The sequence below is a fragment of the Furipterus horrens genome, unplaced genomic scaffold (assembly GCF_987537825.1).
Source record: "Furipterus horrens unplaced genomic scaffold, mFurHor1.1.pri manual_scaffold_1, whole genome shotgun sequence".
NCBI lineage: Eukaryota > Metazoa > Chordata > Mammalia > Chiroptera > Furipteridae > Furipterus > Furipterus horrens.
In genome coordinates, this window is record NW_028327171.1 from 196485050 (window position 1) to 196508867 (window position 23818).

General features: G+C 37.2%; 1 protein-coding gene across 1 annotated transcript in view; it reads left to right on the forward strand.

Annotated features, from left to right (window-relative positions):
• PIKFYVE (phosphoinositide kinase, FYVE-type zinc finger containing) overlaps positions 1-22785 on the forward strand; it is a 74487-nt gene extending 51702 nt beyond the window's left edge. Inside the window, exons 25-43 of the mRNA XM_090283036.1 lie at positions 2176-2354; positions 4014-4127; positions 4518-4626; positions 4735-4889; positions 5769-5859; positions 6799-6859; positions 7657-7794; positions 8602-8722; positions 9712-9807; positions 10781-10864; positions 11674-11771; positions 13437-13601; positions 15344-15403; positions 16086-16262; positions 17265-17368; positions 18103-18231; positions 19287-19548; positions 19969-20043; positions 20642-22785. Of these exons, the coding sequence (XP_090139162.1) occupies positions 2176-2354; positions 4014-4127; positions 4518-4626; positions 4735-4889; positions 5769-5859; positions 6799-6859; positions 7657-7794; positions 8602-8722; positions 9712-9807; positions 10781-10864; positions 11674-11771; positions 13437-13601; positions 15344-15403; positions 16086-16262; positions 17265-17368; positions 18103-18231; positions 19287-19548; positions 19969-20043; positions 20642-20757 (2334 nt within the window). The 3' untranslated portion in view covers positions 20758-22785. The remainder of the gene's footprint in view (positions 1-2175; positions 2355-4013; positions 4128-4517; positions 4627-4734; positions 4890-5768; positions 5860-6798; positions 6860-7656; positions 7795-8601; positions 8723-9711; positions 9808-10780; positions 10865-11673; positions 11772-13436; positions 13602-15343; positions 15404-16085; positions 16263-17264; positions 17369-18102; positions 18232-19286; positions 19549-19968; positions 20044-20641) is intronic.
• Positions 22786-23818: the final 1033 nt, after the last annotated feature.

Consider the following 23818-nt stretch of genomic DNA (forward strand, 5'->3'; position numbering starts at 1 on the left):
TATCATCATTATGTCAGATATAGGTACACTGTCCAGTAAAATATGTGGAGATTATGTTTTGACAATTCTCCATTATGTCTGTTTATTCATTCAGCAAACACTTCAGCATGGTCTGTGTTCCAGGTCTGTGCCAGGCCCTAGGAATGAAAAAGAGCAGTGTAGGACTCCTGTCCTCTAGGGGAGGAGACAGATGGGTAACACAGTCATTACAGTGTGCCAGGATGCTTGTACAAGTTTGAGCTTACATCCACGTTTCTGTCTGAAGGGATGCAGATGAAGCTCTGTTTAAATTCATCTTTGCTGTTTTTTCATGTACATTCTCGAGACACTGACCACATGTTTTATTTCTTCTGTGTGCTTTTATAAGTCCAGAGGAAGTATTTGGTGTCAGTATTCTGTTTTAAATATGTACTTTTTATCTGAATTGTTAGCAGTGAGTATGTGCCAAATTTAACTTCATTGGTATCTTTACTAGCTTACTTTGGAGTGTGCTTTTGGGAGGCACATATGGGATTTACAGGTGAAGTAGTAGTGTGATCTGCAGTGCTGTCCTTGACTGAGCGGGCAAGTCAGTTAGTTCCTTCTGCAGTACAAACACACAGCCATGATATCATTTCTCGCCATTCTCAGTCTTTTACACTTGTTTCTATAGGCCTTTAGTTTCTGTTAGTTAGCTGGCAGTAATATTTTGTTGTAGAGTATGTGGATCTTTGTAGATTGACCAGTGAACTAAATGAATAAGTTAAATTTGATCTCTATAAGTTATATACTTTGCTATATGTCGGCAGCCGTCCGTCTCGAGAGACGATGGTGTAGCTTCTTAAGAGTCTATCTGCACCGCCGAGAATGGCTGTGCAGTCCGACTCGGGAGTGACACGGTATCTGTCTCCTCCCGTGTTGAATTGACATTTTGCGATGACGCTGGAGTGTCCTCTCCAGTGAAGCTGAAGCTACAGAGCCTGGGCAGGGTGATATGGAGGGTCTGCTGTTGCCCATGCAGCAGACCCCCCCTCTCTTCGCAGCTGAAGGGTCCAAGGGAAAGACGGAGTCAATACAGCTTGGCTTCAGGTGCGCCGCAGGAGTTGCCGGTGTTGACTACAACGTCAAACCGCCTTAGGGACTCCGGCTCCGGATTTTCTGTCGGGGTTTACTCCCTTAGCCTTTCCCCTGAAGAGGTATGCCGCAAGGCAGCGGAGGTTTTTTGGAGTCAGAGTTGCTATATGTACTATATTGTAAAACAGAAACTTATGCCTTGGGATTATGTTAGAGAGGAAAAGGTAAACAGTGATTGATACACCAAAATGAAAAACTTCTCTGTGTCAGAAAAAATGATAACATGTATGACCAAACATTACTATACTTAATATTAAATTTCTCTAAGCCGTGATAATAGGAAAATGGACAAAAAGCACAACAAAGCAGTTTAATACAAATGGCCAGTAGATTTGTGCAAATAAATTTTATTTATTAGTAGTCAAAGAGGTATAAATAAAAACCAGAGAAGTGCATTTCTATGTTTTTGTTTTTTTTTAAGAAATCACATGTCAAAAACTTATAATTCCTAAGATTTGTAAGGAGGTGAGGGAGGTGTCCTGATACTGTTGAAGATTGTGTAAACTTGTATACCTGTTCTGGAAAATAGTGTGGCAAAAGGGCAAAGACTGTGTAAATGTTCATGTCCCTTGACCTACCAATTTCCACTTTTATTGATTTATTCCAAGGAGATTAGTATGGATATTCATAAATATTTATATACTAGGAAGTTTATTAGGGCATCATCAAAATAAAGAAAAGCTTGTCATGACTTAGATGCAGATCAGTAGGGATTGGTTAAATATATCCATATAATGGGATACTCTGCAGCCATTAAGAATCAGTTGTACTAGTATTTTATGTGGGAACATATTTATGATCCAGTACCAAGCAAAAATTAATAAAAGGTTATGAAACTACAGGAAAGGATATTTATTTTGTTGATGTTGGCACTCGGATTACTTATACTGGTGATACTTCTTTTCTCAGCCATTCTGAGCTTCACCCACCTTTAAACCTTTCTTTTCCCAGGTTCCTGCAGTCAGAGTATATTAGATTTGTATTAGAAGAGAAAATTTATTATTTTAAAAAAGAGATTCTCGTTATGTGATTGGATAACAAACGATTTATGCTGAATTTCAGGTAACACCAGTTGTTGCTCTTTCCAATGAGTCTTGGTCCATGTCGTTTGCAAAATACCTCGAACTTAGGTTTTATGGGCACCAGTACACCCGTAGAGCCAACGCTGAGCCTTGTGGTCACTCCATCCACCATGACTATCACCAGTATTTCTCCTATAACCAGATGGTGGCATCTTTTAGGTAAGAAGTCAGAGCGACATTGTACACAATCACATACTCCCTGGAAGGCTTTGTAACATTTCCACTATCACTAGATGGAATTCATTTGTGGCGTGTGTTGTTCCCCAGCCCATCCATTGCAAATACAGAGGACCGTACTCTTGTGCTAAGAGCTCTCAGTGCTATTATTCTGTTTAATCCTTCCCCTGAGAGAGGTATTATTATTACTCTCACGTAGAGAGCTTATTAGCTCACTTATGAAGGTAGCAAGTGATGGAGTCATGATATGAACTAGTAGATCGGCTACTACAAGGTATTACTCTTAACTGTTGTTTTACATCTGAGAGTTTGTCAAAATTTTTGCTAAGGCATTAATTGGCATAAGATTAATCGGATATTCTGGATAGAGCTAAAATCACTAGTTCAGAGATGGATATTAAATGATTTGAGAAAGCCTTCAGGCTCCGCCTTCAAAACGGATCCAGCATCTGAACATGTGTCACCACTTCCACCACTACCACTCCGGACCACGCCTCTGTTGTCTTTCACTGGATTATCTCAATAGCCTCAACCAAGTGTCCCTTTGGCCTCTTCTTAACACAGCAGTCAGAATGATCCTTTTAAATGGAAATCATCTCAGGCCACGCCCGAATGGGTATCTGTCTCACTCTGAGGGAAAGCGAGGGCCCATTCATGGACCTGGAAGCCCTGCATGCTCTGGCTGCGCAGTACCTCTCTGTTCTTACCTCGTGCCCTTCCCTTGCTCAGTGCTCTGCAGCCTCACTGGCTGGGCCTCCGTTATGCCAGGTAGGCTCCTACCGGGGAGCCTTGCACTTACTTGCTTTTCCCTCTCTGAACTGCGTGCTCCCAGATACCCTCCTGCTTTCCCTTACTTCTGCATGCCTTAGTTCAGGTTTCACCTGCCCTGACTCCCTCACACCCCTAGCATTTCCTGCTTTCCTCCTACTTTATTTTTCTCCATAGCACTTACCTTCTGATATAATATATATATATTTAAGCCTTTATTTGTCTTGTTTGCTACTCAGATCTTATTATTCCTAAATCCTGAGGATGGGAATTTTGGCCCTTGATTAGTGCTTTATCCTCAGCACCTAAAATGACACTTGACACATAATATAGGCCCTCAGGAAATATTTGTAATTGGATCCTATTTCCTTTTTTAAGCAAGAGTTTTTGACCAGGAAACTAGGGCCTAGGCGGGTATAGCATTGAGCAGACAACATAAACCTTAGGTGGAAAGGAAAGGAAGACCCCGAAGAAGCCTCAGAAGACAGGAAGGTGGTGAAAGCCTGTGTCTGAGCTCATTGTAGGGAGGAGTCTGTCTCCTTGCTTATGGAGGTTTTTAATTGCAGTCCTTTCTGCTTTTAAAGCTCTTGAGGATAGCCTCTGGGGAGTAAATGGGTGACATCACGGTGCAGTGAAAATACAAATGAAACAAAAACCACAAAATCCTTCCAACATGAGGGGAGGGGGAATATTTATAATGGTTGAAAGTTGCCTTTAAAGAAAAAGTTGTCTTTAATATTTCTGTGATCGTTTTAAAACACCATTTTATAGAAACTTCATGCCTTATAGGATTTAGTTGACCATCATGATATGCCTTTATTCAAAATGTTAACATATTTTTCACGTTTCTACTATTGTATTTTCTTCTCTCAGTTATTCTCCCATTAGGCTTCTTGAAGTATGTGTTCCACTCCCCAAAGTATTCATTAAGCGTCAGACCCCATTAAAAGTGTCCCTTCTTCAGGATTTGAAGGACTTTTTTCAAAAGTAAGTTTTAGTTTCTTTGATCATCTTCTTTGTTCAGGACTGCCTGTAATCTATAGGTATTTTAAATATCAGGGTTGTTCATTTAGCTTTCTTTGAAAGCATAAGTAATTGCGTTTTTCTACTTGTATGTTATATATGCCTGATATAAAAACATATAGACAATATATAAAAGTATTAAAAAAGAAGAAAAACCCTCTCAGACCTAACAACTATTGAAATTTTGATGTACATCCTTTTAGGTCTTTTTTGTTCTACAGAATGATATATGATTCTTAGTTAGATAAAACATTATTATGAAAACTGTGTGTGTGACATCTTTTTTCTATTTATGTGAGATTAGAAAATTTGATTGCACTTTCCCAAAGTGTTTAATATTCTTTCTATTGTTAGAGTTTCACAGGTATATCTTGCTATTGATGAACGACTTGCATCTTTTAAAACTGATACATTTAGCAAAACAAGAGAGGAAAAAATGGAAGATATCTTTGCACAAAAGGAGGTAAATCATTTCTTTGACAGAAACTGAGGAGTTAACTATTAATTCATGGACGATTCTTTTGGGCTGTATCTCAGATGGCTGAGCTGGAATTGGTTCTGTTTCTTGTAGATGGAAGAAGGCGAATTCAAGAACTGGATTGAGAAGATGCAAGCAAGACTCATGTCTTCCTCTGTAGATACCTCTCAGCAACTGCAGTCAGTCTTTGAGTCACTCATTGCCAAGAAACAAAGCCTTTGTGAAGTGCTCCAAGCCTGGAATAACAGGTTTGACTTTGCGGTCTGGTTTCTTTAATATTATTATAAAATTTGCTTTGCCATGACATTTTTCATTTAAATGTCTCTATTAATTACAGATGTTTTATTGTATTCTCAATTTGTAGAAGCTTTTATTTTCTGTCACCACTATTCCCTCCCTTATTATTTTTAAAAATATATATGCTAATCTTTAGGTAGTTTGTGAAGATTAAAAAAAAAACAAAAAACACGAGAACAGCTTTTATTGTTATTTCAAATACTTATAGTGTGTGTGCCTGTTGAATGTAATATATCTGAATTATTGTATGTCAAATACTATCTTTATTTAAATATGTATTTTGGGAAATATTTCCCTTTAATACTTATTTAAATGTTCAGTTGCATGATTATAGCATTTATTTGTTGAGAACTTGGATTATGCTAGGCACTAAGTAAGGCAGTAGATGGACATTCACTCTTTTATTTGGTCTTACGAGTCCTATAATGTATATACCACTTTCATTTTACAGAAGAGTAAGCTATGGCTCTAAGAGACTAAGGAATTTGCCTGAGTTATGTAGATGCTAATTGTCAGAGCTGGGCTCCAAGCTCAGGTGCATTGCTCTCTAAAGCCCATGATTTTATATTATTTTATGCTGTCTCATAATATCTTGCTATTCTTTTATAACTGTAGTGAAATCAGTAACAGCTCTTGATTTGTTGATTAGAAATAAGACAAACAATTATGTACAACTTCAAAATCTATTGCAGTCAAAAAATATATTGCAATTGAACTAGGAAAATCTAATTCTGTGGTTTTGAAGCTGTAAGGAGAACATCTGTAGATGTTATTGAGAATATCAGAAACAAAACCATATTCTTTGCTTTCTTCTTTTCCTTTAACTGTAGGTTGCAGGACCTTTTCCAGCAGGAAAAGGGTAGAAAGCGGCCTTCAGTTCCTCCAAGTCCTGGAAGGCTGAGACAAGGGGAAGAAAACAAGGTGAGAAAATGTAGTTTTGGAGCACACTTTCTCTTTCCACTGAAGACTGCATCTCTGCAAATGGAAAAAGGGCTATAAAGAAAAAAAAAAATAAGAGAGATGGAGAATATTGCTGAAGGAATGGGTGGTGGGGGTCATTTTATATAGGGTGGCCAAGAAGGTCTCACTTGTATGGTGAGCAAATCTAAAAATGTTCTAAGAAGCAATCTAAGAAATGACTTTGTATCAAATTGTACACAAGTCTTATAGTCATTCTAAATATATCTTATCTATTGATAATGGTACTTGAGAAAGCCCAGTGGATAATAAGAGATTACTAGGCTTAATAGATAAGCATGAATAGTTCCTATAGGTGTTTTAGTACAAAGAAGCGAGCTATTGTTTAGAGCAGTGTTCTCGAAGACTGGTTCAGGGACCCCCGTGGGGGCCAAGACCCTTTCAAGAACTCTATAAAATTTTACTTTATGATTATATATTAGTGTGAGGATATATTTTTTTTTACATACTTCAATCATAATACTATAGCTCAACAGATTAAATGCAGAAGCTGGAGATGAATCTGTCTTCTATTAAGCAGGACATGAAAGTATTTATAAAAGTGAATAACAATGCTACTGTATTACCAATTTTTGAAAACAGCTATTTTTTAAATTAAAAGCTGTTATTTATGTTATTATATAATAGGTTTGTTATTTTTAAGTGAATTAGTAAGTGCATATTCTAAAACTTTTTTGGTTTTAATTTCTAATAAGGTAAAATTGGAAGATAGAATTTAGATAAAAGTTATCTGCATGTCTTAGTCATTCTTAAGAGGTTGAACAGGTCCTGAGACCAAAAAGTTTAAAAATCACTTGGTTAAAAAAAATGTTTAATCTGATTTTAAAATGTTTAATCTGATTTTAATGTTCCCTTAAGAACCAAGTATTTTCTTCTGTGCAGATAAGTGCAGTGGATGCATCCCCACGGAATATTTCTCCAGGGCTTCAGAACGGAGAAAAAGGTTGGTCCTTGAGCCTGGTGGTCACCTGCTATTGGATTTAAAGACATGTCTTAGTCTAGTTATTGCTTTCAACTGGTAATTTTGAGAAAATTTTTTTGAAATGTAATTGTTTATAGACCTTTTCCCCGTCCTGTAGAGCATTTGTAGCAATGCCAGCCTAAGGTGATCATAAAGTATATTTCAAGAAGAGAAGTTAGGAAATCAAAGTAAGCGACAGAGAACAAGGAGAAAAAAGGAGATTGAATGTCTTTTTTTCTTGTTCCAAAGTCCTCTTCTAGGCTTCACTGCAAAAGTTTTACAAAGTTTAATTTAGATTTTTATGTCACTGAAATCTTTTCTAGGCTTAAGCTGTCTTTTACAGTATTTCATTGAATAACTTAGTGACATCCTAGAAAATTTGTAGGTTTTTACTTAGACTGTCTTTGTAGAACAAATTATAATTAAACGAATTTTCCCTCTAAGAATATGCATGTCATTTTTCCCCAATAGTGTTAAATTTCATTCCCTATTAAATTGATTAAACTAATGAACATAACTTTGCATTATAGTCTGTTACAAAGAGTATTGGTAGAAGTCAGACTCAGTTAAGATCTGATCATAGTCAAGTCATATAGCCTGTCTGGATTTTTGCATCCATTTCTAAAATATGCACTAAAATGGCCTAAATAATTTTTACAAAGCTAAAATCGACTGGTTTCTGAAGTATAACTGTGAGTTGGCATTTTGAAAACGTTATTATCGGGTAAAATGGACTTCCTGTTTTTGAACGACTCCTTTATGGCTGTGTTTTTCTTTAGAGGACCGCTTCCTCACAACCCTGTCCAGTCAGAGCTCCACCAGCTCTGCCCACCTGCAGCTGCCCACCCCGCCTGAAGCCCCTCCTGAGCAGCCGGGGGGCGGGCCCCCGGAGCTGGATGCTGCCAGCATTTCTGAAGGTGCAGTTCCAGTCACTTTTCCTGTGCTTCGCCCAAAGGAGAAAAGCACTCTGAGTGCTTTGACATAATGCTCTCTTACCCCTTAGAATTTACAAATTACATACTTACCGAATGTGCCCTTTTAGATACGGCTTTTTACCATATCACTTCTCCAGTTGCTCTGTTTGACATGTAAATATCTGAGTAACAAAGTGTTATTCAGCTTATATACTTTCTGGGGGTATTACTTCAGTCTCATAAAGCACATGATTGTTGCCTTGTAATAAAATAAGAAAAATTGCAGCCATTTCTCCAGCAACAAATAGGTGTTTCACTACAAGCAAATGTATGCCTTGCTTCTCTCTTTCCTTGCTTTCTGTTTAAGCAGCAGCTACTTAATTGCAGTGCGGACTTTAAAAATAACGTTTCAATTGCTAAACTCACACGTAATAGCCACAGTGCACATAACCGAACTGAAGAGGCAACGCGAGCAGCTGTGACTTAAGTTCAGGCGTGCCCAGGCAGTCATTCCATCATGACTGTGGCCTGGCCTCTGCCATTGATTGTAGGTGGGTCTCAATTTCAGAAACGTTAAAATGTAAAACAGTGAACCTCTTGGAGTCCATGCTGTGTATGCTTCACAGTTGCTTTCTGTTTCAGCCCATAATAGCTGCGATTCCAGATCAGAAATTTTACACCATAATTGGTAGTTATCATATGCATATGTCTGAGTTCCAAAAAGGAAAACAAATGAAGTTAATGCTTCATACTTTTTTTTTTTTAACTCAGCTGAATATTAACATGTAAGTAGAATATTTTTCATCCTAGATGTGTTTGATGGACATTTGCTGGGATCCACAGACAGCCAGGTGAAGGAAAAATCAACCATGAAAGCCATCTTTGCAAATTTGCTTCCAGGAAACAGCTATAACCCTATTCCGTTTCCTTTGTGAGTATTATAAAAGCCATTGGCTGTTGGGGGGTTTGATTTTTACTTAATTAAAAACTCTGTATAGATTTACTCTATATATTTAAATATGTTTGCTTAACTGCATACATATAGTTGTCGATCCTAAATTATGTTTGATCATAGTAAAAGAGATAGATGTCTTGGTATAATGTAATTTGTAGAATATCATTGTTATATAGTACATAAGTGGATGAAAAAAAGGATTAACTAATATTGCTTAATGCTTAAGATTACTGGTTCTGAAAATAATTGTTCATGTATATTTAAAGATACAGTGCTATATCTATTGATCTCATAATCTTAAAAATATATTGCTCATATACAAGGATGATATCATTGACCCAGTGATTTATTGGGTAATGGTCCTTTTCTAACAGTGGTGATGAATTATTAATATTGTGTCTCCAGTACTTTAGGTGCTTACTAAATAGCTGTTATACAAATGAACGAATGTTTCCATAGGGGGTTTAGGGTGGAAAGTGGGGGAGCAAGATTTGTGTTAAAATGGAGTTATATATACCATTGCATTTCCATGTGCTAATATAACAGCAGTGATGTTATTTATTTCTTGGACTAGTATTACATTTCCACAATTCCTAGAAGACTTTTATTGTAGAACAAAATCTTGTACACTTCTACTGCTCATTATAAATCCTATTTGAGATAAATATGGTCTAAAGTCTCAGACAGTGTGGAAAGCTTTATTGGGAGTGACTGTTCAGAACCCTGTGAGGTAGAACCCTTTGAAATGTAATTCTGATAATTTTTATTTGCTTCAAAATTTTCTGTTGATATATTTTCTTTGGCTGTTTGGTTCAAATTCTGCATACATTTTGGCTTATTTAAATATATAATTGTGCAGTATGTAATTAAGAATGCCCTGAGATTTACTTGCAGTGTGTTAATGTTTTTATACTTTACTTTTTGCTAATTTTGTTCTTACTTATGTATTTAAAAATTTTGAACAGTGATCCAGATAAACACTACTTAATGTATGAACATGAGCGGGTGCCCATTGCTGTCTGTGAGAAGGAACCCAGCTCCATCATTGCCTTTGCTCTCAGGTATTATTCATAAGACTTTTTCACCTATAGTTGTATTTTTTTGTTTTATGTATATTTATTAGTTGCCTTATTGTTGAGATCTGTCTCATAGAATACAACTGAAACGTTATAACGTTATACTCTTTGGGTGTGATAGCTTATTCTCTGAAAATGTACTCTTTACCCAACTGATTACGGGACAAGTCTTAAGCAAGCTCCTAGTAACGGAACTGACTGGACCAATTATTTACTAATCCTCATAGCCTCTAACCATTCTCTGTATTGCAGTATGTATCCATTGTATCCCTTCCTTCCATTTACTTATTGACATAATACTTAGAATGTACCTGCCATATATCATCTGAATATCTTTTTTTCACTCTTCATTCATTTCCTTCCTGCTTCCCTCACATAGCAGGTAGTTTTCTTAGAGTAATACTGTTCCTCTGCCTTTTAACCCTTTTATATGCCCACTGTTATCAGATGTCTTAAAGAGGTTTCTCTTCCCTGACATTTGATTTATCTATATCAGGGGACCCAGATTTCTAGTCCAAGAGTTGGATTAGTTTTTTCAGTCATTGCAATGTAACAAAAAAAATTTTTTGTCAAGTTTAGTACCTTTAAATTGAAAAGCACTCCCAAGGTTCCTTTCCTCTCTGTTATACCAAACCCTGAACTTTCATACTTTTCAGTCAGCTGTTCAACCCCTGAAAAGATTTGATGCAAAATATGCAAAGCAAAGGCTTTCACAGTCATTTTTTAGGATAGTGATACTGGTTGGTGTATTGGGTTGTATTTTGTATTATTCTTTCTGAAGACATTGACCATCTTCATGAAGTTTCTACTTGATAACTTCTGTTAGTTAAATGTATTTGTTTAATTATGGATACTTATAAGGATTGTGTTTTCGTAATGCAAGTTTATTTGCAAATATGTGATTTATTTTAAAAGGAGAGCTTAATGTTTAACGTTTTTCACCTATTTCTACCCTAAGTTGTAAAGAATACCGAAATGCCTTAGAGGAATTGTCTAAAGTGACTCTGCGGAACAGTGCCGAAGAAGGGCTGCTAACAAACAGGTGATCTGTGATTAAATGGAATCTACTTTCATTTAGCTGTGTCACCATTTTCTAAATTCTCATACTTTAGTTTTACCCATATGAAAATTTCTAGGATACACACTTATATTTTAGCTTATAATTGATAGAACAAAGTTCAAGTATAGCAAACAATCTTAAATTGTTTCTTTGAATACTGGTTTTTGATAATTGCCATCCATAGAAGTTCAATGTAGATTGCAGATTTAAACTTTGAACATCTTTAATTCTTTGTTTTCATTTAACTAATAGTAACTTGTGAAATTAGTGACTGTTTGTCTTTTTGACCTAAAATATTTGTGAACTTGCCATAATAACTAATGATCCTAATAGTTAATCAAAAACCAAAATTCCCAAAACCATAGTCATAGGTTCATTATTTTGATTCTTACTAAAATAGGTTTTTCAGCTTTACTAATGTGATAAGATTGTATCTGAATTATGTATTATGACTAGCATGAGAAATGTGAAATTGGTATTTTCTGTAATTGTTTGATTTACAGGTGCTAATATAGCTCTAATGGACTTGGGGAAAAGATGAAAACATATGCTTTCATATATTTCCCCCCCCACATTTATAGTTATAATGTTTTGCTTTTGTTTTCTTAAGTCCCTTAGACATTTCAAGACTTTCTATTCCATGTTCTAACCTGTGTTTATATAAATTACGAAACAGATTTATGATATTGTGGGCGAGGTTGGGGAGGAATAGATTAATGAAAGAATCGGAGTACTTGCTCTTTTCTGTCTGAATAGTGTAAAACCAGCTTCTCTTCTGTTTTTCGCGTTAGCACATCAGACAGCAGACCGAAGAGCAGCAGCCCTGTGAGGTTAGCCGAGAGCAGTGGAGGCTGCCCTGTCCGCGCTGCGGAGGTGGAGCCCCAGCCCAGTAAGGTCACGGACGGCAAAGTCGTCATTGGTAGTTTTCCTTGTAATTGTGGTTTGAAGAAGAAAACAAATTTAATAAGAAATGCCATCTGGCAAGGATTTTAGTACTTCTGGTCTTTGAAATATAATATAGATTTAAAATTTTTGTATGTCCTCTTAATACATATTTTGCTCTTCTCTGATTTTTAAGGTTATCAACTTGGGAACTCCTAGAAACTCATAGCTCTATGAAAAACAAGGAAGATCTGCCTTCCTGGCTAGAGTTTTTAGTTTAAAGTGTATAACCTAAGAAATATCACAGCAACTTTTTTGTTGTGGTTTTTACAATGTGGTTGGCATTGTGAAAAGAACTTCTTATGCATTATATCCTTTAATCCACACAATAACTATATAAGAGTTATTTAACATATCCCATTTTTCAGAAAGAAACTTTAAACTTAAATTAAGCAACTTGCTTAGGATTGTACAGCTAGTGGAGAAGTGGGATTTGAACTTGTGTCTTTGTTGATTAGGAATGTATCCACTACAAGTAACAAAAAACTCATGGCTATGGGGCTTAAACAAATGACAGTTTATTTTTCTAAAAAAATGTCTGCAGGCGGGCAGTTTCTGGCAGAGGTTCAGCAGCTCAGCATCGTCATGACAACATAGGGGTAGCTTTTCTATGATTCTCTTAAATTTTACTCATGATCAAAGTGTTCCACTTAATGTCTACATCTGAGGCAGAAAGAAGGGAGCTATGTATAAGCTGCAGCGGTTCCTTTGCTTAGGAAAGCAGAGACTTCCCCCTTCCATCTCATAAGTCAGAGCTGAGTCCCATCACCACCCCTCCCTGCAAAGCAGACTGAGAAAGTGGTGCGCATTGTCCTGACAGGTTCATACAAATCATGATTCATTTCCTGGGACTGTACATGTGGCTGCCCCCCCACCAAACTCCCCTTGAACTGGAGTTCAGTTAGCAAGGTACAAGGTGGGATTAAATATTAAAGAGGCCATACTGGTTTCTGACACTCTTAAGTAAGCACTTTACGATTAACATTGATGAGGGTTTTGTAGATTGTAAACATCCAGGACTGGAATCATATATATACAAAGCTCATAGATCATACATAGATTGTATGTATTAAACTCAAAAGTAAGAATGAAAGTATAGAGCAAACGAGTAATCTTTTTGGCCATCCTATACTATTTACTTTCTGAAAAATGCTAAAAACAAAATCTTATATTTTGCTGTATTAAAATGTAAGAACACAAATGATATAAAGATGTTACCTTTGACTTCGAATTCTTGTGGCTTGTAATGCTGTTTTGTATTAATTTAATTGTAACATTATAAGAATTCAGCCCTAACTTAATCTTGTTGCTTAAGGTACTGTGACTGCCTTGGAAAGATGTTTTTCAAAGGTTTTATATAGAATTTCTCACATTTAATATATTGTTGTTCTGTTCCTGTTTCTGTTGACAAGAGTGCTTGACGGCCTCTGCCAGACCCATGGAAACTGCAGGTTAATAACCTGTGCAAATGAAAGATCAGTGTTACTAATATTTATTACCCTTAGAAAATGGTCACTGTGAACAAAGGAACATTTTAATGTTTTTGAGTTGAACATTTTAATTTTTTCACCTGTCGTGACCTGTACTTCATTATGTTGCCTCTTATTTTTAGCCAAAAAGGCCTCTGGAATGTTGTCCTTCTTCCGAGGGACAGCAGGAAAAAGCCCTGACCTCTCTTCCCAGAAGAGAGAGACCTTACGTGGCGCAGACAGCGCTTACTACCAGGTTGGGCAGACGGGCAAGGAGGGGACGGAGAACCAAGGCATTGAGCCTCCAGGTGTGTTAAAGGGGGACAGACTATGCTTACCGTGGACTTTGGTGATTTACTTGTTTTAGCTGCTTATGTTCCTGGGAGCCTGAAGTAGATCATTCTTACTGCAGAAACCAGGGCGTTCCTTCTCTTCTCATACCTCAGCGTGGCATAGTGGAAAGGCATGGCGCTGGGAGCCCCAGCTGGCTTCAGATGTCCTTGCTACCACTCACTGTGCGGGAGCATCCGAAATCCTTAGTTTTTGTACCTGTCAAGTGGCAAAAGCAATGTCTCCCAAAGTTCACTAAGGAGTAGTGACATTACACATGTAAGATGTCTGTCTCACATGTAACCCATAGTATATATTCGCGTGTTTTTCTTCCACTAACCTCTCAGATGTCTCCTTTCTTTTTCAGTCCCTGTAAGGTTGAGGGTATTGATGTCCACCTTCATTTTGATATTTTAAAAACTATGTCTTCCCACTTGTGTTTGAGTAGGGGGTGAGCCCAAGAGTCAGCGGACTATGCTGACCTGTTTTTGTAAACGGAGTTGTATTGGAACACAGGCACATGCATTCGTTTACTTACTGCCTGGCTGCTTTCATGTACATATTGGCGCAGTCACGACTGAGTAAACTGCTTAACACCTGGCCCAAATGGACTGGCAACCCCTGCGTTAGGTCATGAATTAGTAGTTTATTTAAAAAATAGGAACTACATGGTCAGTTTTCATTAGTATTTAAGATACCTGTTTCGTATTCTATAGGCTGCTATTGGGCTATGATCTTTGGAAAGTATTGGTGCTTTGAAATTTTATAATATGAAACATAGAGGATGACTTGTTCTAGATATTAAAAGGTACAGTATCCCCTCACTTATCACGGGTATTATGTTCTAGACCCCCTCCCCGCTGTGATAGGTGAAAATCCGCAAAGTAGGAACCTTACATTTATTTTAGTATTTATATGTATTTTAAGGCTTTATAAACCCTTCCCACACACGTATAAACCGTTCCCAGTCCCTCATTAACCTTTCCCACTCCCTTATTAACCTTTTCCACACTTTTATAAACACTACTTATGTTCTTAAACATATTCTACACTCTTAAACCTACGTAACTTTAACAACTACGTATACAGTACCGCAAAATCCCGCAATATAGTGAAAAATCCTCAATAGATAATTAAATATAATATTTAAAAAAATCCTGCGATACAGTGAGGCCGCGATAAGTGAACCGCGATATAGAGAGGGACTGCTGTATTCCAAATCTACAGTAATTAGAGTGGATCTGGCAGTAGGTTTGCCACACAGATCAGTCAACTATAAGACAAAAGTAGCTCTGAAGTAGACACTAGTATATTTTATATATTATAAAAATGTCTTAGTATATGATAAAGAAAGCATCGCAAACTGAAAAGCATTATTCCCCACATGGGGAAACTGGCTGTAAACTGAAGCTCTGGAAAATCTGGTTGGAAGAGCTAATTAGTATATCACTATCCTAATATATCACTTAAATATAAGAAAAATTATTTTTCAACCTAAATTATCTTTTTAAATTTAAAAACTGATCTTTCAAAAGCTACACACATTTTTATTGTAATGATTTACACAGTTTAACTGTACACGTAATGCTTGAGAGGGACTGGACTAGGATAAAGAGGGGATGTGTTAGTGTTTATTGTTACATCGGGAAAAAAGAACAGACAAAAATGAAATGATAACTGTTTAAAACTTTGGCTTGACTAATGATGTTAAACCTTTTAGATGAAGTAGATGGAGGAGATACACAAAAGAAACAAGTCACAAATCCTCACGTGGAGCTTCGTAAGTATGAGATAAAATATTGTTGGTTTGGGGACAGGGACTATAATTGAGCAAATTATTTCTGAGGCTTCTAGATATGTACTAGATAAATATCCTATTTCTTGAAATGAGTACTAATTCCGTATGGTGACATAGTCTTATTTAATCTAGGTTTAGTTCATAAAATACACATTCATTTATAAAAAAGTTAATTTGTACATTTAATTGGAATTATAATTTAACCTGTAAATTATAAGTTGGTTTTATGTTGTAATAATTTCTAATGTTTTAATAATTACTTATCGTGTGATCTAGAGACACAGAGTCTTGACAAGGCATCTAGAATTGGTGTGTATGTACGTGGATGGTGAAGATTTATCATCAGAGAATCGTATACGATAAAATTTAAGATGTAAAAGTAGAATGATGAAAATACAGTACCTAATATGAAATGAGAAATGGGTCTTACGTTATGTTTGATTTTTTTGTAAATATGTAAGGGTGACCAGCAGGTGCTCTCTAATCCTCCCTAGAAATCACTTCACTAAAGTTAGGATAACAAGGATAGATCAGACTTAACATGAAAAATGGTATCATGGAGAAAATAAAATGGTTGCATTTGGTGGGGGTGCGGAATTGAGCAAGAGGGAAAAAAGAGTTCTGATTCATAAAAGATTTTTTTTTTAAACACTCGTATTTATAGAGTTTTCCGATGCTAATGCCAAGTTTTATTGTCGGCTCTACTATGCGGGAGAGTTCCATAAGATGCGGGAAGTGATTTTGGGCAGCAGCGAAGAAGATTTCATTCGGTCCCTTTCCCACTCGTCACCCTGGCAGGCCCGAGGAGGCAAATCGGGGGCTGCCTTCTACGCAACTGAAGGCAAGTCTGTTAGTTGTCTCCTGGTGACACAGTGCCCATCTTCCCCTCAGATGCCTTATGAATGACCGGAACCGAGGCAGGATCATACTGGCAGTTGGCAGACAGAGTTTCCTGTTACATGTTTATACTTTAGGCAGTGTCGTAAACTATTTAAAAGAATATACATGGGGTGTGTAATTAGAGACAAGCATCGATCCGGTTCTTACTAAATTCTCTCTAGCCCTGAGTTTCCAAAATGTAAATAATAACAGAGACCTTCTAGAAAATTCTAAAGGGCACCTCGGAGCTGATGAGAGAAAGGTAAAAGTAGAAGCCTTTAACCTAAAAATAGGAAGGCCGAGTGTTAACTCACTGAGGTTTACAGAAAATTGTGACCATTTGTACTTTACGTTCTATTCCCCATACCCATGGAGAGCAAAACTATCTGGGATAATTCAGTAGGATTGTTTGATAAGAACTTTCAATAACCCTTACTTATTGGATTGTTAACAAAGCAGTTTATAAAATTTTAGTAGTTTTCAAAAGGTCAGTCATGGATTTAGGGGTGGTACTTTCAAGAGTAGAGTGCTCTTGACAATGTGAATCCTCAGAAGCCCTTCCCCACTCTTCAGTCACTTGAGAATGGTATTCTGATCAGGATTTTCTCTGTGACATCCAGAACTGTCCCTTAAAAACATGAAGCAGAGCCCTGGCTGCTGTGGCTCAGTGGATTGAGCATCGGCCTACGAATCAAGTGTCACTGGTTCGATTCCCAGTCAGGGCACGTGACTCAGTTGCACGTCAGGTACCCAATTGGGGGCGCAAGTGAGAGGCAGCCACACAGTGATGTTTCTCTCCCTCTCTCTCTCCTTTCTTCTCTCTCTAAAAATAAAAATAAATAAACTAATTAATTAAAAAAAACATGAAGCAAAGAAGTCATTTGGGATCTTTGGAATAAGTCATTATAGATGACCTCAGTAAATAATTGTGATTGAATAAACACATGAACTTTCTGCCTTTTAGATGACAGGTTCATTTTGAAGCAGATGCCTCGTCTGGAAGTCCAGTCGTTCCTCGACTTCGCACCACATTACTTCAATTACATTACCAACGCTGTCCAACAAAAGGTAGAGATCCTGGACCTTGCTCTGTAATTTGAGTTTACTGGGCTTTCTTATATCCTCAGACTCAGTCCTAACGCGAGTGTTGTCTGTAGGAAGCTGTGAACAACAGGACATGATTGGCTCTCTGTTAGGCTGCAGAGATGAACTAGGATGCACTGATTTCAAACTCCTTCCTGCCCTTGCCCCGAGGACCCCAGAGACCTCAAGCAATTGGATTTAATTAGTGTGTATGTGTCAATTAAAAACATTAAGACAGGCTGGAAAACAGATCAATGTTTAGTCATTTGTAATTTTGCTGAGACAGAAATTTGAATCGTGTGTTGAGGAATGAGGGCATGGATTCCTTAAGCAGAAGAAGAGGAGCCAGTGACTCAGGTTTGTCCCGTTGTTGCTGAGCCATGACCCTCCCAGAAAAAGTATGAGGAAGTCCCGTGGATTTTTTTCTCATTTGTGGTTTATTGCATGGTATTGGGGAAATCCTGTGTCATATAACATTTGTGATTTGGAGCAACTGTGGAGGATTATCCCTTGGGAGAGTGTTGAGGATCTGATCTTTTTACTGACATCGTTGCTTTACCTGCTCCTGAGATTCAGAGGCTTGAGTTTTTTTTAAGGTTCTCTGACTGTTCATATTAATAGAAAATCATGTATGGATATTACATGAATAGTCCAGGTATTGTTATTCGATTACAAATAACCCTTTTTGATAAGTCTGCTTTGATTCTTTTTTTGATTAGAGGCCCACTGCATTAGCCAAAATTCTCGGAGTTTACAGAATTGGGTATAAGAATTCTCAAAACAACACTGAGAAGAAGCTAGATCTCCTTGTCATGGAAAATCTTTTCTATGGGAGAAAGATGGCACAGGTAAGGGTGTCGGACTCTGCAAAGCTATTGGCTGCTGGGCCCCTTCCTGCTCTGGTTCCTGAATATAAGGAATCAGGCAATAACATCTAGTTTGATAGCACATGTTAAACTTGGGCTGCTGGCTAAATTGAACTTGGGACTTGTTTAACCCTATAGGGAAGAATGGAGGAATATTGTGGGCTGCTTCTAAAATTTCACATCTCTAATATGCTGGTAACACAGAACTACAGAATTAAAAGGCAGACCTACTTCCACCATCTCAGTTTTGAACATGCAGAAACTGAGGCCCACAGAAATCAAATACTTTATGACAGGCACACAGATACTTCTAGAACTCAGGGTGATCTACCTTCTAGAACAATACTCTGTAAAGTGCTGGTTCTTGAACTGTTTCCAGCCAGTGGTAAGATAGGAGCTTGTGCTAGACTGTAATTCAGTGCACTGCTTTCTGCATTGAAAGTGTGTTGCTGTGAGAAGAACAGTTGCTGAACTCAGCAGTGTGCTTCCTGATGTAACTGACTTACATTCTGGCCACGCTCCTTATGTCATCATGAGCCAGGAACAACCGGCGGGCAGTGATCTGCCCAGTACACTTCAGGTCGCACTGGCCTAGTATCCAAGTCCCCTGACCTTTGCCACCACCCCAGAATTCCTAGAAATAGGCTGTTGCTTCACCATTGCCGTAAGTAATTGCACAGAGTTTTGGTACCAAAGCTTTAAGTTTCCTGAGACTATTTGTATCTGGTTTTTAAACGGCTTTTCAATCCAGTGGTGTATTTTTGGAGTTACTTGTTAATGTTTCTCCAAACTGGTGAGTTATTTTGGAAATGTTTCAGTAACCGAGTATTAATTTCATCTGATACAATTATATCACATGTATTTTATATATTATACAATTACAATGTGTGCATTTAATGACATAGGTTAAATTTTTAAATTAAATTTAAAAGTGCATATAATGGTAGTGGCTATAGGGAATCTTTCTGCCTTTTTAATTTAATTACATTAATCATTTGTAGCAACTCACATCAATGACCAAATTTTCTTTTTGCCAGGTTTTTGATTTGAAGGGTTCACTTAGGAATCGAAATGTAAAAACTGATACCGGGAAAGAGAGTTGTGATGTCGTCCTGCTGGATGAGAATCTTTTAAAGATGGTTCGAGACAACCCCCTATATATTCGTTCTCATTCCAAAGCTGTGCTGAGAGCCTCCATCCGTAGCGACTCGCACTTCCTTTCCAGCCACCTCATTATAGACTATTCTCTGCTGGTCGGGCGCGATGACACCAGCAATGAGCTGGTCGTTGGAATTATAGGTAAGTCAACAAGCATTCCTTACTTACAGATCATGATGGAAAACAGAGTCACCTTTGAAGATTACAATGAGAGCTTGGTGTACTAATAGTTTATTGAATATTTTCATCAAGTTTCGTCGAATAATTTAAAAATAATAGTTTTAAAATTCTCTTATATAAATAGTACCTTCTATTCACTTTCCTCATTTCCATTTTCATGATCTTTACCGAAAATATCTGTATTCAAAGGTCACTTACAAATGAAGCCCTGGGAGATTACTATGAGGCTAAAATGATTAATAGGGGAAACCTTAGGAGAGCAGCTGGTGTATTGTCAGCACTCAGTAAATGTTAAGTATTGTAGGAGTAACAGTGATTACTCTTGTCACTTGCTTATATTCATTGATATAACTTTATTGCTGATTTTGCTCCCTGTGACAGATTATATTCGAACGTTTACATGGGACAAAAAGCTCGAGATGGTTGTGAAATCAACAGGAATTTTAGGAGGACAAGGTGAGCCGAATTATTGTGTTGTTTGCCCTTTAAGCTGTTTTCATGTTTTCTTTAGTAGTTAACATTTTTAAAAAGTGGATACTTTTTAATTCCAAAAAAAATAAGTGGTTATCTCTGATTTTATCATGATTTCCAAAATGATTAAATAATAGAGGTAGTTGTTTATTTTTTAGAGGTAGTTGTTTAGGCAGAAAAATACTAGGTTTAAATTTGTGTTAAAATGCCAAAGGTTCTCAAAATGAAAAGTTTAAAAACAAAAAAAAGATTCGAGGTTCCGAATAAGAGGTTATCTTATCTTTAATTAATACTTGAACTCTAAACTTTCTGAGTACTGCTAGCCCCTTTGTGCTTTATACTCCTTTGTAGGCAAGAGCTAGTCTTTTAAAACAGAAGCTCCTACCAGGAAGGACCTATCCCATGCCATGGCTCAGTGAACAACAGCCTGCCCCTACCTAGCCTGCCCCTAGCCTGCTGTCTGAGACTGCCTGGGTGCCTGTGCCTTTATGGCGGTTAATATGAAAAAACATTGCTGTTGAAGCCAGTTGCCTGATCACTTATGTAACAGTTTTCTTTTCCCTTTCCTCTTTCATAATTTTAGGTAAAATGCCAACTGTGGTCTCTCCAGAGCTGTACAGGACTAGATTTTGTGAAGCAATGGACAAGTATTTCCTGATGGTACCGGACCACTGGACAGGTTTAGGTCTGAATTGCTGAAATGAAGTGCTTCCTTTGAAATGGACCGTGAAGGGAAGGGGGCTGAAGAAAAGGACCAGAAATAAGCTATGTTGTATTTCTTTGTCACAGTCGTCACTGTTCGCCAAGGCCTTTCAGTTCTGCCTTTGTGCAGGCAGGCAGGCCGTCTGTAACCGGAGGGTGAAAACTCCATGGATTTGCATTTTGGATTTTGACATCTGCAAAATGGCTAGCCCTAGTCTGGAATGTTGTATGGACATTTTTTTCACTTAAGCAAAAATGTAGACAGAATTTCAAAGGACTAAGGACAAATGTGTGGTTAGAGATGAAGAGGGTGAGAAATGAGTTGTCATACTTGCCAACAATCCTGTTAAGAAAAGCCTTATTGACCATGACTGGCGTCACATTTGACGCATTCTTCACTTAAAAAGCATTTGTAGAGCTGCTGATTTTTTTGTGTTTCCTTCTTATGTAACAGTTTGATGTTGCCTATTATCAGAATTTCAGAAACCTTTAAAAAAATTCTGAGTCACTCTATTAATGGCCGGTTAAACAGATTGACACAATCTGTTCCTGTTTTACAGAGGAATTTGCCATGTTCCGTTCTTGCCCTGTGTTCCAGGATGGTGGATGTTTTGCAGGTTCTGTCTTCTCTGTGGGTGACAGGAGGCCACTGCCATTAACATTAAGCCTTATTTTCTGGAGCTATTTTTTAAGCTTGTTGACAACTTTATGCAGTTAATATGTAAACGGCACTTGTCTGCACCTGCTCTTAATCTAGGTTTTTTTCTCTGACTTTAAGGGGCAACATGAGTAAATGAGCCTGCAGTGACTAAATCCCCACAGGGAAAATGGTTAATGAAGGATTTTTTTTTTAAATGTAAAAATTAAATTAGGCCCAATCCAAGAATTTGGGTAAAAGAAAAGCACTTGATTGTTTTTTTTGTAGAGAGGCAAAGTGTCTTTTTCAATATAATCAGCAATTTAAGTGACATCTTAAATCAGAAATTTAAGAAATTTCCAGGGTGGACATCCCTGTTTCCTTACTTTCTGTACCAGTTTCTAGGCCAGTTCTGACGATCAAGAAATGGTAAAAGATAAACTATTTAAGAATTTCTTGTTTAATAGAGAGGTTGTTTAGAAAGTGATCAGAAGTACTCAGCATAATAACATAACCTTGAATATTTCCTCTTAGCTTTTTTGCATAATAAGGATAATTTGGGGAGAGTTCTACTCTTTTCAGCCTTCCTATGAAAAGGAAAAGGAATCTGGATGCATTCCAGTTACAGAGAGCATAATACATGCAATGGGAACATTTTAGGAAGTTTGCTTTAGAGAGTGAAAGCATTAGTTTGGTGTATGGTGCTTATTAAAAACGTGATTTGTTTAGAATTAGAAACAAGTTGACCAGTGATTTATGACTGATCTAATGATGAGCATTTAAAAAAACAACCACGCGTGTGGTGTGCCTTTTGAAACCATCCCGAACACTGGTGATCTTAGTTTTGATACCACAGACTAGGAAAAAAGGTGCGCAGGAGTGAGCTGTAGCGCAGTGTGAACCTCTGTGCTCAGGAACTGAATGCAGACACTGTTTGACTCTCCGCTCACTTTTTCTCTAGGGATACTTTGGTTTATTTCCTGCGCCCCTCCTTGGGAACACTTCCTGTAGGAGGCATCTTCCCCCAGCAGTGATCCCACTGTTTCTTTGTTTTAGTCTCAATACCATGTTGTACCTTGGATCCTCCTCTGGAACAGCTCCTGCCAATCATTGTGTGTCTTGTTGATTCTGTTTTCCTTGCCCGTGACTTGAAGATCTATTCTTTTTTAAAGTACTGCTGCCTCTTAGATAATTTTGTGGCTAAAAAAAAAAAAAACCCAGTATACTATAATCTGAAGTAGTGCTTGCTGCCTTCAAGGGTGATCTGTCCTTTTAAAACTGGCACAATGACGAGGAAATACAAAATTTAGTTTGTTGTGAGTGGTCGAACTCTATTCCTGGCCCCTTGCTCCACTTGTGTAGGCCACCCACATATGTGAGGTGCTGCAAACGTTGTGCTACTCTGTGTTACGTATGGAGCGACTTTACCTCTCTTGGATTCCCTTTTGAGGCCTGGATAATGTTAATGCTGAAACATTAAGAATATGGAAGAAACCGTAATGCTGTCTTCCTTAACATAAAATATGAATCCTGAAAATTAAGTGATAGTAGCACATGAAAACTATATAAACATGTTGCAATGTATAAAAATTTATAAGTAATTTGAAGCTACTTGATGCCATCAAAAACTTTATTGAAAAAGAAAAAAGATTTTACCTTTTCCTTACCTAAGCCTGAGAAAAATAAGGGGAATAAGCTGTTGCAAATCCTTTTAGAGTCTATTAAATATTTTAAGTTTATAGATATTCAAAATTATTTCCTGTTGAACATCCTGATTATATATTTTTTCCCCAGTCCTGCAGTGAGTTGTTTTTGAGCTTGGCTTTTATTGGATGGCAGGGTTCTATTGGTTTTTGCGGCATCAGTTTCTCCTTGGCAGTTTACCCATTAGCTGAGGACTTGTGTAAAACTGCCAAGGAAGGTAACGTATCTGTAGAAAGGCTGCTTAGCTAATAGAGTGGAAACGATTGTGAACGAGCCTGTTGGTGAAACAGCTTGGGCCATTCATTATTCCTCCAGTGTTAACATACTGACTTATGCAGTATTCAGAGCATCTAGTGCAATGCCTTTTTTTGTTTGTTTTTGTAACACGGGTGCACTGTATTATAGAAACATTAAAATTACAATCACAAGCATTTTATTAATGCTTCTGTGTTGGATTTGTAAAAAAATGTACATTGTGTCTTTTGACAGGTTTAATTTTAACTAGAGAAATGGTATTGTAAATCATGATAGCCTCTTTTAACTTAGTATGAAAAATTCAATTAGCAATGTTGAAAATACCTAATGTATTATATTGTATATATTTCTCTACTTTGGTTTCAGTTGTTTTATATGATTAACATGTTATTTAAGAGATAAAACTCCTTGACCTTTTAAAGATTTACACTGTAAATAAAGACGGCTTACAATAAACTGAGA